Source organism: Falco rusticolus, chromosome 4 (assembly GCF_015220075.1).
Source record: "Falco rusticolus isolate bFalRus1 chromosome 4, bFalRus1.pri, whole genome shotgun sequence".
Taxonomy (NCBI): Eukaryota; Metazoa; Chordata; class Aves; order Falconiformes; family Falconidae; genus Falco; species Falco rusticolus.
The window spans coordinates 40424895-40444727 of NC_051190.1; the positions used below are offsets into that span (position 1 = coordinate 40424895).

Here is a 19833-nt window from a genome sequence, read left to right on the forward strand (position 1 = left end):
AAAAGGAATATAATTTAAAGTTATGAACATGGCATTTCTCAGATGAGCCAGATGTGGGCATGTAAGCAAGCGAGCATGTAAACCATACCTTTGGTTCACTATATGCATTCAGCAATGATGATTGCTCTCAATGTACTGAGAGTGGACTAGACTGCTTATTAATGTGCAATTCAAGAGTGCTCATTAAGGGAGAAAGTCAAAACTTAGGCACCTAGGACTAGGCTTAAGATCTTTCCAGCTCCATCAGAATGCAGAATTTTCTATTCCACATAAAATTTGTTTAGTTCTTGTTGGATGTGACAGAATGCTAACAGTTTGTTCAGGAAAGCATGGACTGCTTTTGGGAAGATGTAATCTGTACTATCCCGGTGAAAGCTGAAGGTTTTCTAGCTTAGTAAGAGCTGACTGCCAAAGCGAAGTAGGAAGGGGAATTTCTAGCATGTCTGGCAAAGAACTGCTCAAGTATTCCTCATTGCCTCTAAACAACAGAGAAAAAATAGGTTTTGAAACTTGGTTATTGGGCACTACAAGGAGTAAAATGCAGGGTAAATGGACTGCAGTAATTTTCTTTATTTTTAGAAAATAATTCCAGACATCAGAGAGACTTTATATAACCTGTTAATGAAGAGTAGTTCTTTTCCTGTTCTCTGGGCCCCAGGCATTTCACACTTCTGAAGCTGGAAAATGACATGTGCAACAAGAATGTATGAAATCTTTAAGATATTTTTTTTTTTCTACCAGATAACTGATGAATTTATTTTCTTCTCAGAAGGAAGAGATTATGGATACATTTCTCATATAATCAGTTCAGAGCTGTTATAAAATCCAAAAGTGACTCTTATCCTCCTTCCCCGCTTTCCCCAACCCACTATGAAATGCCAAATTTGTTTGTCTTCTCATGGAGATGGATATTTAGGTAAGGATAGCAAAGACTATATCAAATGCAGAACAACTCACTCCTTGGTTTATTTCATGTTTCAGTCAATCTATTTTCCATTATAATGTTCTGGATTTCCACCCCACCCCCCTCCACCCTTATTTTGCTTATGCTTTTGACTTACTTTGAGAAAACATTTTTTCCCCCTTTTTCGTAAGTTTTATTTTATTTTTCCTAAAGACAGATTGTGGCAACACTGTTCTCTCTAAATAAAAAAGAAAACAGCTGGTAAGGTGCAAGGCAAGACTAAACCAGCAGTGCATGTCTGTTTCCAGTGTTGCAAGATCTCCCTTGGTTTTTCAGAAGAGTTGGTACATAAACTAAGCATACAGTTATCTCCCCAATAACTGTAACATAAAATAAAAAATCACAAGTAAAACTAAATTTATGGCATAGTATAGATTCAGTACCTTTCCATCGTGGCTTGCATATTTAAAACAAGACTTGACTTAAGGAAAATTTATTGCTGTTGAATAACTATAAAATACTAAGAGGAAATAAAATCAATGTTGGCCCAGATCTTAGAATGCAAACCACACGCATGCACACTATAAACCATGGTACAATACTGCTTACTTGGTAGATTCAGCTCTAGGAATCAAGCATAACTGAGAACAACTATAGAAAATATGTAGGATATCAAAAAATCCTGTTTAATAGATGCCTGAAAACTGTTTTCATAAGATCAAAGTATTTTTTACTCTCTTGAGGTAAAAGGATTTCTCACTATTGATATATATTCCACCTGGACAGATGAAAGATGATTGGTTGGGTTTTTTCTTCTTTGCAGTGATCTTGCTCACAAGTCTGCAGGCTGCTAAATGTACACATATGAATTAGTGTTTCAGTAATTGAGTGATAGGATTTGGGAAAGGAAAAAAAAAAAAAAAAAAAAAGCCATCTCCAGGACTCATTTTAACATCTCCAGGACTCATTTTAAGTCTGGCTTTATTTACTAAAGAATGCTGTATAGTCATTTTAATTAAGTACTGAACCTTACTAAATGCAAAACTAGTGCATAAACTGAGCACAAAGTATGCTTCTCTTGTCAGCCTACATCTGTAACCTGTCATACTTTTTCACGGTTGTGAAGGTTAGGTTTTAGAAGGAGGTTTCAGGTTTTTTGCTAGATGCCTTTATTTTCATCAAGAACCAGACAGAGGGACAGTAAGAGCTGAGACTGAGGAAAGTGGTTAAAACAAAAACAAGATAAATCCTATCCTCAATTTTATGGAAAATTCTGATGTTTCAATACAGATTTTTGCCTCTATTTGGAATTAAAGTGAGGTTTTTATAACCCTTTAAGAATGAATAGAGATTTATCTTGTGGTTGCTCTAGAGCCACAGATTCTCTGACACTCGGGGTCTCCAGCTGTAACATGGTCCATTGGCAGTGGTGCTTGGCAGCTGATGGTTCTGGGAGCCTTGGTCAGGTGCCTGGATTGCTCCCAAGAAACCTACCGTTGGTAACTGAAGGACGGGGGAGTGGGCTTACAGAAAGCTCTCAGGCCATTGTTGAAGTTGAACACTGTAGAACTTTCTGTTGTCGTTCATCTGGCAAATCTAATGAACAAATGTCATGGATTCAAACAGTGGTTTGGGTTGGAAGGGACCTTCAAGATCACCCAGTCCCATCCCCCTGAAATGGGCAGGGACACCTCCCACCTGCCCAGGTGGCTCCCAGCCCCGTCCAGCCTGGCCTTGGACATGCCAGGGATGGGGCACCCACAGCTGCTCTGGGCAGCCTGGGCCAGCGCCTCAGCACCCTCATAGTTGGAAGAATTTCTTGCTAATATCCAATCTCAGTCTACCCTCTTTCAGTTTAAAACCATTCCCCCTTGCCCTGGCACCACAGGCCCTACTAAAAGGTCTGTCCCCATCTTTCTTGTAAGCCCCCTTTAGGCACTGGCAGGTGCTGTAAGGTCTCCCAGGAGCCTTCCCTTCTCCAGGCTGAACCAACCCAACTCTCAGCCTGTCTGCAGAGGAGAGCTGCTCCAGCCTCTGACCATCTTTGTGGCCTCCTCTGGACTCACTCCAACAGGTCCATGTCCTCCTTATGCCTTTATCACCTTGTTCATAACTAGTGCTAGGTATGCACCAATACCTTTTCAGTTGCTTTTCTGGTCCATTAAGGTTTTTACTGTCTGCAGCCCTTTGTGTGTTTCGACCAAAGCTCTTGTTGTATGTCACCTGGTTTCAGCTTTTGTCTGTACTGCTTGCTGTTAGGAAACAGCATGTTGTTTCTCTCTGTTCTCCACTTGCTAGTTGCTTCTAGGTTTTCAGGACTATCCCATGGTTTTCCTAAATTCAGAATGGTCTTCAGAAATTCAGAGACCTTTATGGCATGCAGCAGGCGCAAGGCAAAGGCTGCATTTTAACTGGAGGTGCTTGGTTCCCACAAGGTTTGCTTCTTTATGCAATAATGGGTGTTAGATACTATAAATTCCATGCTTTGGACTTGTTTGTCCGTGATGGACATTACAGTTATAACTGAGCACAGGTAAGAATTTTTAAGCAATAGTATCTATTAGTGATGGAAATGAGCTATTAATTTTAACCGTGTGTGTCTGTTAGGTAAAAAGTCCTAATCCCTTCGAAGTAATGAGAGACAAGCCTGTCACAGAATATACGTAACAGAGTTGTAAAAGGCTGGAACTGAAGTCTCTAGGCACAATTAGAAATCAAACCAAGGGCTATGGTATCTTGAAAACCTAGACAAGTAACCTCATGCAGAGGAGTGTTTCCTACCCTTTCAATTGCTGCTTATCCTGTCTCAGTAAGTGGAAGAGAGGTTTTACTCAAGAAGCTGATCTTACTGTTTCAGGTAATTAGCAGACTAAAATGGCTTTTACATCATAAAACTAAAAATCATTTAATCTCAAACTAATCCCAGGCTTGAAGATTTGCTAAACCTTTAGATTTACCAAGACTAAAAATGAGTGAGTTCGGATCTTGAGTTCACCAGACTAGATGGTGGTGGTTCAGATTTAACCACACAGAACATCACAACACTTCCTGCTGTCTTAAATTCTCTTGTTCTTGTTTCCCCACAAGGGCCACCTACATCGGAGGAACTACACATTATTTCTGTGTGATGCTTTTTTACTACTATTTAAGTGAAAGTAGTTGTTTAGGTTGGTAGTGGACTGTCTAAAAAGGGAGTGGGTTTGACTTTGAACAGCTTTACTCAACACCTCGTTGGTAATATGCATCGTCTTGCAGTTCTTGAAGTTACTTCAGGGCTTTGCTTTTACTTTGCTTCTTGATGGTGTATGCAAATAGCATTTCTGGATTTAAAAAGGAGGGGGGAAAGGAAATAATGTGCAAGCCAAAATGACTTGGAGTAGTTTTGCATAGTTACCTCATTGCAAAATTTCAAGTTCTATAAAATCTGTTCATGTATAAAAGCAGCAAAGAGTTGTCACAAACATTGGAAATTTAGTGAATGAAAAATAGTTAAATGACAACTTGCTTGAGGCTACAACTATAAGGTATTGAATACACAGGCTTTACCACCACACTGCGGGCATTACTCATGAGCAGAAGAGGTTGAAAAGCACCTTTGGATTTGTGCATCCTAATTATTATATTAATTATGTATATTATTATGTGATTTTGAAATTAGTTATTAATATAGTCATTAGATTTATACTGTGCTGCAATAAAAATATTTAGATACATAGATAGGTAGGAGAGATACTTTCCTCTTTCCCTCCGACTCCCGTGTGTGTGTATATATATATATATATATACTCCCGTGTGTGTGTATATATATATAAAAGAAAACTTGTAGATGGAAGGACGTCCTTGATGACTCTCAATCTGGGTTAAATATATGGCAGAATAGTGAAGATAGGTATAGCTATATGAAGAAGAAAAGAGCTTATATTTAGTGTAAAAAGATATGATATTTGGATCTTTCATGTCTATATAGTGAAAGATTTCTATCTGTCTTCTAAACTGACAGGGTTTCAGGTCACAGTTTACTTCACCTTGGTGTAGCTCATCACCACGTTTTCCAGAGATGTTGGGAGCAGCAGTTCCATGCATAAGGATTGTATGCAATGTGTCGCTAAAATTATTTCAGCAGGTATAGATAGAATAGAATTTTGAAGCTACAATTTCAAGCTTGTTATCATGGAGGTCATTGAAGAACATGACATTTAGTTTGCAAAATGTGCGTGGGTGTGCATGCCTCTGTGAGCACATACACAAGTTCAAATGTTTCCTTCTACTTTTCTATTTTTAGGACAGCAAGGCTGTTGCTGTGGACTCATTAAGAGGTGAAAGAAAATGTTTAACTTTGTCAGGTGCACCTGATTTTTGCCAATGATTGTTCATTTTCTTAACAGAAAAGCAAAGACCATTTTAAATGAGACTTACTTGTTCAAGGTAACCTTACCACTTCTGAGTGAGAAGAATGTACTGCCCTAATGGATGCTCTTATATGACAATCCCTAAATGTCTTTCGTTATTAAGTGTCAAGGTTTCTTTAGGAAAGCTTTAGAAATTCTTCGGAGAAACGTTTCATTGCAGCAAGCTGTAGCACTGCCACTAAAAATATATTGCTAATTAAAGTTTATTGACAGTCTTTGTAATGTGTTCTTCGAACAAGTAAAAGCGCTGGGTACTTATCGAATGCAAGGCACTGCGTCTTCCATAGCTAGTTAAGCTGTTAAGGAGAGGAGATTAAGGTACTGTGCCCTTCATTTCCCTGTGTAGTTACTGGATTTGAGTATTCTCCAGAATAAAACACTTTCAGGATACCAGTGCTGCAAAGACTCAAAGAAACTTTGGGTTTGTCCCTTGCTTTTTCACATGCTAGTCATGGACAATTTGGGAGCCAAGTTAAATACTTCCAAGGCCTTAAAGGTACATCTCCCCGGGAAGGAAAATAATTTTTACTCTTCAGAAAGCAATTCCTTCAAGGGACAGTTCCTAAATTGAGCAAGGGTGTTCAGAGTTACTTTAGCTGTGTGTGCATACAAATACAGAATTCTCAGCTCCTACCAGAATTTTCTGCTCCTACCCACCTGATGTGGGACACTTCTCATCAGCAACAGACTTGCACACATTTAATCATACCAGCTATGGCGCAACAGTAGCGTTTTGGAATACTAGCACCCATGTTTCAAACTTGCCAAGCTACAAGGTCCATGCCAGTGGAAAGGGACGCTCCTGAAGTATTGCTCTCCTCCACTGCCAGGAAGGGATTCCTGGTTTAATAAATAACAGTTGAGCCCAACGCATACTGCAGATCTAGGGTTCCTCTGAAGCACTGCAATAGCTATGCTACATAATGCCATACGTTCCTTCCCCCGACAGAGGGACAGAATGGCAACACAGGGCTTAATGACACAGAGTAAGTGATGCAGGCTTTACCAGGCTGCCGTTTCGCCAGTGGAGCAGGTACACAATGATCACAAATTGCAGATCAGGTCTTGGAGGTAGAAATGTAGGACTGCTAGAAAGATCTATAATCTGAAGCGGGGTTGTGAATGTGTATTCTCCCACTGAGAAGAAACCTGGCAAACCAAAATTTGAATCTCTCTCTGGTTAGTGGCATCATCTGAGACTGAATATAGCTAGTGTTATTATGAGGTAATTAATGCTCACTTTGTTCTCATGTATGGGTGTATTTTATTCTCAATACTGCTGTGTTTGGCACTGCCATTATCTTGGATCTTTTTTTTTTATATGAATATTAAGAGATAATCAACTGTTAATTGATAACTCTCTCAAAAATGCAGACAATAGGCAGTAAGAAATATGAATGATTTTGCTTACATTACTCTTTTAAATCATAGAATACTTTGGGACCTTTAAAGGTCATCTAGTTCAAATTGAAATCCATGCTTTCTTCCTGACATCACAACAGCTGAAAAAATGTTGCAAATGATGACATAATGATCTATAGGTGCAAGCAGGAGAAGTGTTTGCACTGTCTTGCCACACCTCTGGAGTGCTCTGAACCACAGTGAACCTGTGATCATTTTCTAAGTGCAAGGAACTGGAGTTATTCTTCAGATGGTTGCCAGAAGACTTTTACCCTTCTTTGCATCTCTAAATATAAAATTACTTGTTTCAGTAGAGTTCCTCTGCAATTCTGCTGCTGTAAGCAAGAACAAAGTACTGCCTTCGGTATGTAAGATTTACAGTACAATTAAAAAAAAAAATAGTTTTTTTGCATGTTATACTACTATGAACAGCTTAGAGAAATGATTGTTTTTTGACTCCAAGAGCCAAATGTTCTGCCTGCTTGTACAGCCTACAGTTTCACCGAGTAACAATATCTGAACTGAAAAAAAAAAAAAAAGTAAAAAATTTGCTTATGTTTGGTCTTACAGAACATTAAATAGCCACCTGCAGTTTCTTCTCACTCCAGCTTCTTGTGCTTCCAGAAGCGCTCAGGTGAACGGCATCGCACAGGACAGGTGTGGGTCTGGATGCAAAGCGCGGGTTGGGCTCATGCTGTAAGAGCAAGAACAGCCCCGCTGGTGGGTGTGCACATGTTTTCTCTCTGGGACTAACTCGTTCCTTCAAAAACAAAGAAACACGCTTCTGATTTTGGGTACATTTGCTGTGTCACATGTAGGGTGTGAAGTTCTCTCTCAGATTCTCATGAAGGCATAATTCCTTCATGTCGCTGCTATGCTTTAGGAAAAGAGTATCACCTGAGGCATCCACAGTTTTAGCAATTAGTGCAGTAAAGGCAACCTCTGCTTTGCTCAAAATATTTGCTATTTAAAAAAAAAAGTGTGGCAAAGGGTACAATGGTTGTGTTTGGCTTTGTGATTTTGTGTGTGTGCAAGCATAGAACTTATCTTTGCATTTCCTGTGGAAAACAGAAAGGGTTCATTTCAAAGACATTAATGACATTTAGGTGCCTGCTTGCTGTTGAAAATGTGTGGATGCTAATGATTAATTTGCACCTTGCATTTATGTCCTTGCAATTCTCTCCCAAAAGCTAAAGAGAAGTAGCAGATATATGTGTTTCATAAATAATGAAGTTATCCACAAAAATATCAACCTTTATTGTTTAGGTGGAGTGATACGTGAAAACAGATGATTTTTCATTAATTTACTTCACCTTTTTTTGCAATCAAATTTTACTGACAATGAATATCTGTATAAAGTACGTGTAATTGTGTAGGCATGGTTTATTTATTAGTAACAAGGTTGGCAGACAAATCCTGCGCATGCCAGAAGAGTTCTTGCCTGTTTTAGAAACAAAACCTAAATAAAAGAAGAAAACTCCCCAAACCAAAAAAACAATAGCTTGACCAACCACCTAAATTAAACTGTAGTAGGATATTATTAATTAGCCCTCAGTTAAAAACATATAATTTAAATAGTTTTTAATGTTCAAAAATTTAGGGATTTCCTATTTTACCTACAGATAACTAAAATAGGCTCTCCAGATAATTTTACTAATGATTGATTTATTAGGTTTATACTGCAGAATGACATTTTAGTATGTTTTGGATCACTTCACATAAATTAATTATTTTATATATTATATATACACACACACATATCCCCTTTATTCTTTGTAGCACTCTGAAGAGTAATACTTTTTTTTCTGGAAAAGGAGTAACTGTGAGGACGGGGACAAATCAAAGTTTGGATATCAGTTCATTGGCTTCTTGCTGACCTGGCAATATCTTGTTTCTCAGACCAGTTCCTTCTGTAACAGCCTCTTCAGCCAATAATGTGGATCTGCCAGATAAAAGCTGTATTTTGGTTTTTGTTGTTGTTTTTTTTTTTAGTTTGTCAAGCTTAGGTGACTGAATGAACTTCTTTTTATCAGCACACAAGCACAGCAAGTAGCCCTCTAGATGTTTACTGATAACAGAGAGGCAATGTCTATAGTAGCAATTTAGTAACATAACTGGCTTTGGTAATTGTCTGAAAATCCATGCCTGTCTCCAGTGATATCCTTATTGTCAGTCTTGTGTTCTCTGCTCTTCCTTGAGGTGTCTGAATCGCTATCGGCGGTGTCACTGGCACCTGAACAGGCTAACGCTACTTTTCTGTTCAAAATATAAGAAACTATTCTGTGTAAAATGGAATTTTTCTATAAAAACAGTCTTAATTTTATTTTATGTTCTTGGCCTATAGTTTTTAGTCATTGTCTTTGTCAATTATCTTTAATTCAAAATATCTACTATCATATTTTTTGCTACCTTTATGTTTAAGTTAATGCAGACCCTTAGATTTCAATTCAAAAGCTAGTAGCAGTAACACATACTCAGTTATTTATACCTCAATGTTCTTCATTCCATATTTATATTAGCTTCAGAGTTAATTGGTGTTAATTACTATCTTTTTGTTGTTGTTTGGTTTTTTGGGGTTTTTTATGGATAGAGATTTTAGGGAAGGAGGATTAAGATCCATTTTCCAGAAGTTACAAGATTTTGCAAGAGTAAATTCTTCTAATAGCAGTATGCTTATGAAACAAAAATGATTTATGCTGCAGTAAATAGTGTAATATCTGTAATATGCCAGGCTTGGCCTGGTAGTGCTTGTGTTCTAAAATAACATATTTTTAATTCTATACTGGTTGTTGCTTTAACATCACGCTATTTTTAATTACATTTTTCATAGTAACCATTTATTTTGTTTAGTACAGTGCCTTTGCCTTCCGATTATTCCTTATAATACTTACTGTGTTGTGCAGGGAAATTAAATAAAATGCACTATAGCTAGTCCGTTATGTATAAAAGGAGTTTATATTTGAATGCTAAGTACAGATAAAGTTTCTCATGGGATTGTTGCATGTACAATTTAATATGTGCAGAACATGCATGCAGAATGTAATTTTGAGACTTTACTGCAGAAGTGTTTTTCTATAATGATACTTGCAAAAAATGTTTTCTTAGAGATCTTTTTCCTAGTTAATATTAAAATCTACTGCAAAGTTGTTTTCAGTAAAAATGTACCAGTGGCTTTATGTCCAAGGGTTAGTCAGTGTGGATGCAAATTAAACATAAACCAGTTCTTGTCTTCATGGCACTTTTCACAAGGGCATACCAGAGACCCATGGTTCCTAAACTTCCTGTGGAAAAACAGAGTGTGACTTATGTGATGGGATACGAGGTGGGACACAGGGAAAGCTGCGGGGCTGGCTGGCATCGTGCCACCTTGCAGGCCCTTTGCTTAAAGGGGTGTCAGAAAATGAAAAGCTTTCAGGCTGCGCAGCAGCACCACAAGTTTCCTTGGCTACGTTCGGGGAGCCAAAGGCACATTCAGAGACATGGGGATCTGCGGTCTGCGGCATGCTCTGGGCGTGTAACTAAGGTTAATTAAAACAAAACAAAACAAAAAAAACACACCCCCAACAAACAAACAAACAAAAACGACCAACACCAAACCACCAAACAAAATTAAGCAAAACCAACAAAACTATATTTGAACAAGTAACAATGCTGGTCAAGCAGTATATACATTCTTGCTGAAAAATCATACCTTATGAAGGCAAGAACAGGTGAGAATTGGACTTTGGGCTTTCTAAACTGATTAAAGGAGCCTTTTAACATGAGAAAATAATTCCCTACATGCTGTTTTAATGTGTCAATATTTTTTACAGTGTTTCTATTTTATTTTTAGATATTTTCTACATTTTTGTCTCAATAAAGTTATCCTATTTTGAATCTTTTGCTATTTTGAGGATAAGAAGAAAAGGAGAGGGAGAAGTGCCTATAAAACCATAGATTATTTTTTATGGAAGATGAGATGGTCCCCATTTGCATTTACAGCTTTACAAGGATTGTAGCACTAGGCTCTTTTTCTTTTTTTGATGGAAATGCTTAATCTGAGCTCAATGGGCCATAATAATTGCCTGTTTCTTCCAGTAGAAATAAACCCACTTGTATGTGACACTTGAAACCTTAACTCTGCTTAGTATTACGCACAGAATTGTAGATAGTTCTTCACCCAAATATATTTATGACAGCAGCGCTAGTCAATATACAATACCAAGCCAAGGGCATTTGAGAATAAATCAGTCCCTCTAGCTACTGCTATAGCACAATAACGGATGGGTGTAATAAAACCAAGTGAAATTAAAATTCTGTGCATGCATGCACACATACCTAGCCAAGAGAAACCCGAAGCTCTCTGTTCTGGAAAAATTTGCATATGCATAGACATATATGCTCTGTACCCTTTGTATTAGTGACACTGTACACAAAAAATCTATAGGTTTTCAGCACTCTTATCATCTCATTAGACTCTCTTCAACATTGGGGGCCTTTTGGGAGCCTTATGTAGAAAAAAAATGTAAGGAGCTTGTAGAAGAAGAGGAGGATGGTCCCAGTTACTCCTTGAAGAAGAAATACTCTTGATTTTATTTTTCGAAGCCTCTTGATGATGCTGTAAGTCACTACCAAAGACTCTGAAAACCCCACTTCCAGTTCAAATTGGCTTGTATATTTATACAGTTACTGGTATTTTTAATGAGTCTTCTGTATCTGAGCACCTCAGGCTCCACGCTGTGGCACTGTGAGCTCTTGGGATGGACACTGACTTCATTTGTGTTTGGGTTTTTCACATGAAGTATCAAGAAGATATTTGATTAATACACAACATTATTTATACATCTCTATACAAGCCCATACTCTCTCCACATATGTAATAACTTGAAGAATCATTTGTTCTGAATTCTGTTGGGCAATGAGATGAGGAAAACTAATGTTATAAAATGATGTAAAGGGGATTGACTGTTTTCATGTGGAATACACCAGATAACAAAGCATAGTGTATGTTGTTGTGTAAGACACTGTTTTTGTGCAACATGGCAAGGAAAAACTCTAGGCATTTAATTTTTGAGATAAAACTTTCACAGTCAGTTGTGTCTCTAACGAGGGAAAATGCTGGTGGATAGATTTTCCAAACAGTGTGAAATGGTATGGACTTTCATCTTGTGAAATGCAACTCCAATGTGATGGAGTAATCTATGGCTTTATTTCAGCTGTTTAATCTATGGCTAAATACGAAGTACAAGACCTCAATCAGATGAATAAGCCGTTACTAATTGTGAAGTTACATTCTGGTAAAAGCACCTTTTTTGTGATCAATGCCAAATCTTTTGTGTTTGACTCGGATGCTGCACAGGTTATATGTAGGTACTGACTTTAAACTAGCCTTTCCTAATGCAAACAGGCATGCTGTTCCAATTCAGGTAATCATATTTGCATTGTCCTTTTTGAAGTAGAAGGAGAAAGACAGAAGTGTTGGAGGGCCTTTCCTGGAGCTGCTGTTGGAGTAGGTGTCTTAAGCTGCACAGAAAGTCATGGATAATTAATCCTGGTGTGACTGCTCACTGGGAATGGGACAGCTTTATAAACACTTTTTTTCTGAACACAGGCTAAGTCAGTTCTCCACACGTGTTTGTTTATGATAAAATATCTAGGATATAAAAGACTTCAGATCTTCACTGGTTATCTTTCAACCACTGGGAGTGTGCTTTATTTCAAATTACCTCAATCCTGAAAATAATTTGATTTTGTAAATGCAAAACAAATACTTGGGAATGTTGTACTGCAAAAAACCTCCCCCCCCCCCCCCCTTAGATTTTAAGCAGACTCTCTTTGGTAAGTAACCCTGTCACCATCGTATTGTTTGCTTTGCCCCGTCACCTCAACCCTTTCTTTAAAATGACAATTAAAAAAACATGGCAGCAAAGAATCCTCCCCAGGTGGACTGTTGGTATTCCTTAGCAACATCAGTAATATTCTTGCTCTCTCAATCTGTCCATTTTTTATTTCTAAAGAGCTAGGGCTTGCATGTCTTCATGAAGAGTGGATGACTGATAAATACATTTAAAACATCTTAAGTCTCCCACCTGCTATGGTTCTTTAAAGAATACAAAACACAATATATAAATAAAAAATATTTGTATTCATGAACTCACCAAAGAATGGCACCATCAAGTTGCAGAGTATTTCCAAAGCATCTTTTTTTTAAGTGGAGCCTGACAGCATGAGTGTCTTTGAAGACTGTTATCTTATAAAAAGACCAGTAGTCTTGAGCTATTGTTCAATTTCTTTAAATTTTTTTCCTTGATTAAATCCTTTAAAGAGAATCAATATTTTAGGCATTCTTCCACTAAACTTAGTGTGTGAGAGCTTGACATAATGACACTCAACATATTGACCAGGTTCTTCGAGCAGTCTTGAACTAAAAGAGGGAAGTAGTTCATTGCATATAGTTCAATCCAGAGACATAACAAAGTTAATTTAGGTTTGAGAAGCAATGTATTTAAAATTGCAGGATATGCACAAGGGTTGCTTCTAGGGTCTTTTGATCATTAATTAAATATGTTATGGCTTTCAGTTTTTCTCATTTATCTGTACAGGTTTACATATTGTAAATGCATTATTTATGTTTTCCCTTAAGTGCTTAGTACTGCCAGGATGTTTCTCTTAAACTGACACAGATAGCAAAAAAGACAAAATGAGAGAGCAAATTTGGCACTGGCTAGCTGCGCAGAAAGCCATTTGTGCCCAAATGAGCCTTCCCCAGATGTATTGTAATAAACTTGAACTGATAAATAGAGGGATAGACAGACAGATAGATGACATCATTGTTTAAACTATGAAAAATATTTTTTCATTAAGGTCAGGGGGGTTGTTTTGTTTTGTTTTGTTTTTTTCTTTTTAATCTCATACTAATAGTACCTTATCGCTAAGCCTTGCTGCTCTTGTTCTGGCGAAGCTTCTGGTATGATGGGTGCTGAGGGAGCTATCTATGTGGGAGTTCACTTTGCGAGGGAGGCCATCACTGAAATGGATTTTGTTGTTAGAGCTAAAACATGAAGTTTGGAATCAACCATTTGATGAACTTTGAACAAAGGGAATTGCCTGCATTGCTGTGCCCTGCATATCTCCACTGTTGTCTTCCTCTGTTTCTTGTAGTAAACACAGATGTTGTGGTGGATCAAATCTAAATATATTTTTAGGTACAGCTCTTGCATTCATATGAAAGCTGTTTGATTTCAAATGGATGGTGCAGTTCTATTTGTTTTGCTTCCAGTGTGGTACAGCAGTTGGGTGTGAAGGGGCAGTCACCCTCTCCTGACTCGGGCATCTTTGTTCTCATTTACGCTCTGCTTCTCTATTGTATTCTCCCACTGTTTATTAATACTTCTTTTCATTCTTAGGTAAAATTTCCTCTTCTGGTCTCTGTCATGTTAGATATTTCTCAACATTATGTTTAAAATGACAGTAGTAGACAGTCTTGTAGATGGCTAATTAAAACACAAAGTGAATTATCTGGTTAAATAGTCAAGAGCTGTAACTCCCGCTCCACTCTACAGATATTTAATACACTTTGTTTGTTTTTACCAATTTTTCATTCTGCCATCCTAAAGTTCTTCCCTTTCTGCCACCACCTTATGTTTCCAAATACCCCATGTTCTTGGGAACGTAGGTGTTTCTATTAATAGCATAGATAAAACCAGCTGCTCAGAGTCAGACCAGAGGTCTGTAAGTCTGAGATACCGTCTTTGTGGATGCCTATGGAAGAGGGGAGCAAAACAAGCTTCTCCAAAATTTTCTGCCAGCCTCCAGGAGCTTTGTGTGGCAAAGGTTGTCTTTTTGCATTTAATAATCTTCTGTAAGTTTTTGATTGTGTGGTTTGTTTTGGTTTTTTTGTTGTTGTTGGGGTTTTTTTATTGTGTGTGTGTGGTTTTGGGTTGTTTGTTTTTTTCTTCTTCTCTTTATCCAAACAACCTACCCCTTTATTTGCACATTGTATGAAGAGTCATCGTTTTACTTAGTTCGGTTTGAACTGGCCACCTTTTTTTTTTTCTTTTTTTTTCTTTTTTTTTTTTTAATTTGTTGTCATCTAGTTGATTTTTGGGGAAAGAGAAGCAGCAATAATTCCAGCTTTTCCATCTCAGTGTTATTCATAATTTCGTAGGCACCTGCTCCCAGACGTCTCTTTTCCAGGCTGGATGATTCTGGTGTTCCTACTTGTTCCTGTCTAGATATATTTCCTTATCTTTAACAACCTTCGTCACCTTTCTGTCTGAAGGCAGAATGCCTGTAAATCAACGCAGCTAATGTGAAGTCAGAGCCAAAAGTTTCATTCTGTGGGGGAGAGCACAACACCTTCTCTTGAAGGGTGATGTTAAAGTTACAATCCAAATGTATTTTTCTGCTATATAAAATTAGAAATAAAATAGTAAATATACATTTTTAGAAGGTCTTTCCAAAACCCTCTTCACAATCATCGGAAAAGTGTCTAAACTAATACTACAGAATAGTTTGCAGCTGCTGCAGAATAAACAAATTATCTTCATAGTTTACCTGAACATGCAGTCGGTGTGTCCGAGCCCTCCAGTGGGATATGGTGAATGAAATGGGAAGACTGGTTAATCTCTCCTTGTCTATGTATTTTAATCAGAGAGACCAAACTTGTGAGCCGTGTATGCCTGTGCCGTACAAAGGTAATGCAAACTGGAGGATAAACATGTTAGAGATGAGAGGGAAGGATCCTCTAATTCCGTATCCTGAGGCTGTAAAGCAAATGTAAATTTCATGTTGTTTTTTTCTTAAGTAACAATGTAATTTACAGTAGTATTTTGAGTAACTCTTATCTCCTGTTGATTTTCATGATGAACTTTTCTACATTTTTACATTTTTGTCTTCAGAAGAAGCTTGTAAAATTATTATTACTACTGAAGTATTACTAGTACTTAATACCTACAAAGATAACAAATCTACTATGTTCTGCAGGCCAGTTATTAAAAATATTCCTGCTGCAAAAGTCAGGCTCTCTAGGCATCTGACTGGTGAAACAGAAAATCTGACAGGAGATGCAAAATGCAGTTCGATAAAATTATGTTGAATTACGTAGAAAGCAATCACAATACACAATATTGCTGCATTCTGAAATACATTGCGTGTTCTATTATGTACTCTTTTTTCCCCCCTTTGTTTTATTCAATTAATCACCATGTTATTCGTTCAGGTTTGTTGGTCTTTTTTTTTTTTTTTTTTTTTTTTTTAATGCCTAATTTGTACCCTAAGAAGTACTGGAATTAATGGTAGAGGCTTAACACTTCTAGAAAAATAGCTGGTAAATCTAGAACACAAATTATAGAATGTAAGACTAACAGCCTTATCCAAAGAAACTGACCTGTGAAATACTATAAAGAAAAACATTCTGGATGTTGTTCAGTCTGCAAAGTGAAGCTCATGTGCTCTTAGTTTGGCAAATGATTTTCTTAAAGTCTTTGTGCTCCCATTTATCTATTTAAAAACGTAGTGATACCTGTCTCATGTTATTACTGCTCAGGAAAAAATCCACAACTGCATAAGGTAGTATTAATGTTGTTATGTATATGGAATATAACCTACTAACAAATACTGGGTAACCTTAGACAGTTAAGATTTAAAACTTGTTTGCTTTTGTGTATAAGACCATTGTCAAAAACTATTCACACTTCAACTAGTCTTTTCTTGTGAAGGTTGAAGTTAAAGTCTCTGGTGTGAAGGCTTACATAGAGAAAAAACTAAATAATAGGAAAAAAAAATCAAAACAAAACCCCTCCAAACCCCCCCACACACAGTTAAAACCTGCACTAGGTGATCATTGTAGGTCCCTTCCAAATGGGAAGTATTTTATCTATTTATTTATTTTAGTGTCTGTTTTATCTTTTTTAAACAATGTGAATAGGTTCATCTAGAGCAGATTCAGATCAAAACTCAACTCTTGAGATGTACACAAGGGCCCTTATAATGCAGAATCATATAACCTTAATTTATAAATGGTGTGAAGGCATGAACTGTGATAAAGGGAATCATTAGTCTGCAAGTGGTAGTCACTTTAGCTGTACTTAATTTTACTCTTTAGGGGAAGATTGTAGATATAGACATATGCTGAATTCTTCAACCTTTTGTTCCCTGCTAGAGAACTTTAAGGAACATATCAGAAGAGCATTTGTTTCTGTTAGATTTGTAATTTTGTGCAGGAACTTTGTTGTAAAACTTCTGCTACATACATAGAAGGCTTAGCTTGTAACTTATTTGTTAGGACTCATTTTTTTGGGTTGAAAAATAGGCTGGCAGTGTTATTCTTCTGCATGTAACCTAAATTTGCCTGAGGAATTCCCCTTTTAATCATCACAACAGAGTAAAAGTACCTCATGCAAATGAGTTTTGGTTCATGTTTTAAGTTTTTGTAGGTGCAAAGTAGTGAAATGTGTACTCTGAATCTCTGAAAGTATCCTTAGAAAACACTGCATCACATTTGTCATGTGTTATGAATAGTGTTTGCATGTACATTAGTTACAGAAACGTCAGTTATTACTTTCAACACTAATGATACTAACAATACTAAATGTATGCTAAAAATATTTTATTTTTAAAACAGATACCAACTAAACAAAAACAAACAAACAAACAACAAAAACCCACAAACCAAACAACCAACAAACACCCCTCTCGCCACAGGTTGGACAAATCAACATCTTTTACAGCAAGACCTTCTGGGGCAGGATTGCCTTAGAAACCAGTGAGCTAGAATGCAAAGTAGGATCTGGATGTTTCGGTGCTGCCGTTCAGTTCTGTGAGCTCTTCCTGGAGAAGCACGTTTCATTGTGGCAGAGTGGTCACAAATTGTGCTGCCATTGACTGATGACTCGCGTCTGTGGTTACTTGGTAGCGATGTCTTGCTCAGAAGCCCGCTCTCACGCTCTGTTTCTCACAAACCTAGCAGAACATAAAGACAGCAGTATGGAAAAATATGCATTGGAAACAAGTCTTCTTCAGAGTAATTTTTATACCAGATCAGAACTGGACGTTGTCATAGGAATGAATTTTATCCATTCTTGAAGCTTCTAGATCTTTATTTCTAAGGTGTGCTGTGAATCTTATCATGGTATCATAGTAGTGGGATATTCAGAAATATAACATAGGCGTGTGATAGAGCAGAAGAAGGGGAAAGCTTCTTCCTGGACTGAACTGCCAATGAGACCTTTAGAATCTCAAAAATGCTTCTGTATTTCATACTTGTGGTGGGTTCTGGTGTCAATTCCTGTTTGTAAATTTTTAAATAATAAGTGAAAAAAACCCAACTTTTTTGCAGAAATGATTTTGTCTAGGCCCATAGCACAGTATTGTGTTTAAACTCATGGTGATTTTCCAGTATTTATCTGTGTAAGATACACAGACATTGCAGCTTTGTTGTGGCAAGAATGCTATACTTTCAAAGTCATATTGGTTTTTTCTTCTTTCCTCTTGTAGAGTGCAAATCAACAGATGAGTTGTGAAAGAGAGCAACTAAGGGTAAGTGCAATGATATGCAAAATGTTCTGTTTCTTTAAAACAAGCAGAATCTAGTTTGTGCTAGCAACAGATGGATTACTTTATTTAAGAGGAACATACTTAGCAAATGTATTGCTTGTTTGTAAGTATTGTACGTATCTCTATATAAAAGTTACAGTAGATAGAGGTTTTTACTCCCTTATTTAATGAGCTTTGGCAGTAAGTACCTCTTTACGGGACCTCTTCCGACACTCAGCATGCTCTTCCTGTGCACCATGTGAAGATTTAGTAGTGGTAAAGGTCACTGTTTCTCAATCTTTCTCCACTACCAGATTGTTTTAAACAAGAAGATACTGTCCTTTGGATTATTTAATAGCATGTGTGCTTTCAGAAAGAAATCAGTGCTAAGAATGTGAGGGAACTGGCAGAAAGGGTCCAAATATTTTAGTGTGTATTGGTTGTGTGCAGTCTGTAAACGTGATGGAATTCCTGAACCCAGGTTACTGACCTTTATTTTGTTTTCCCCTTTTCCTATGTTAAAGTGACAGTCTTTTAAACAGGTTTTAGTCCTTGCTCCCTTTAAATGCTACTTATCCTACGTATCTCTGTAGATGCTTTTTCATAACAAGTATTTCCTTGTTCAACTGATTGATTCTAGTATTAGTTTGAAAAGGCATAAGAGTTTTCATTATTTATTTATTTCATATTCATTTAAAAAAAAAAAAGCTTCTGGGTCATCCATGTGTTGCTTATTAGATGACATTTATGGATACTGCATGATGTGTATTTTCTTGAATTACCTTATAGTAATGGAGAGCAAGAGGCAAGCCAGAGGGGAAAAAATAAAAGTCTTTATGCAAACAAAAAAAAAAATACTGGAAACAGAAAATGTGGCATTTTTTGTTTGCAGTTTACTAAGCATCACCAGTACCTGCATGACTTGCAAGAACAAAGAATGTACTCTAGCCTTAAAATAAGTTGTGCCGTGTTCTTAAACATTCAGCCATTCATTAGATTAACTTCATCAACATATCTAGATGCTTCAGCTGGTCTTCACCGTATTTGCAATGGGTTTTTTTGTAAACAAGTTTTGCAAGAATGATGCATCACATATTGTCCTTGATTCTTTTCTTGCCGACACGTGACAGCATTGCTATTATACGGAAGCTGGAGTGACAAAGCTTTGTTTTATCAGTAGTAATGTCTCAACAGAGCAGCTGTCAAAGTTAAAATATTGCAACAGTACCTGAAGGACAATCTTTTCAAAAGGTAGCAGTGCCATGAGAACAAAGAAAGTTTCATTTGGTTTTATTATTTTTATTAAGTTTTCTCCTTTGAATGAGGAAAAGCATTGTTTTGAAATATAATGGAAGGAGGCCCCCAGCTATTTCTTCAAGTTAATATGTGTGACTTTTGTAAGTAGTGGGTAAAATGTGATGCAGTAAAACTTTCATGTATCTTTCTGGTCTAGTATTAAATATTTTCATCTAATAATGAGCATAATGCTTACGATGCCTTTGTGTCATATCAAAAATGAGTTTTCATGACTACTTAGGAAAAAAAAAAACATCTCTAGCCTTCAAAGATTAGGTACATCTCCTTCCATACTGCTGTGATGTTCCT

The 19833-nt window shown here is 37.0% G+C and overlaps 1 protein-coding gene across 23 annotated transcripts in view; it reads left to right on the plus strand.

Moving 5' to 3' along the window:
- Positions 1-19833, plus strand: part of RBFOX1 (RNA binding fox-1 homolog 1) — a 955581-nt gene that overhangs the window by 539342 nt on the left and 396406 nt on the right. For all 23 annotated transcript variants that reach the window (XM_037386459.1, XM_037386456.1, XM_037386452.1 and 20 more), the window contains one exon: positions 18190-18231. In XM_037386459.1, the coding sequence (XP_037242356.1) occupies positions 18190-18231 (42 nt within the window). Of the gene's footprint in view, positions 1-18189; positions 18232-19833 lie in introns of those variants that run through there.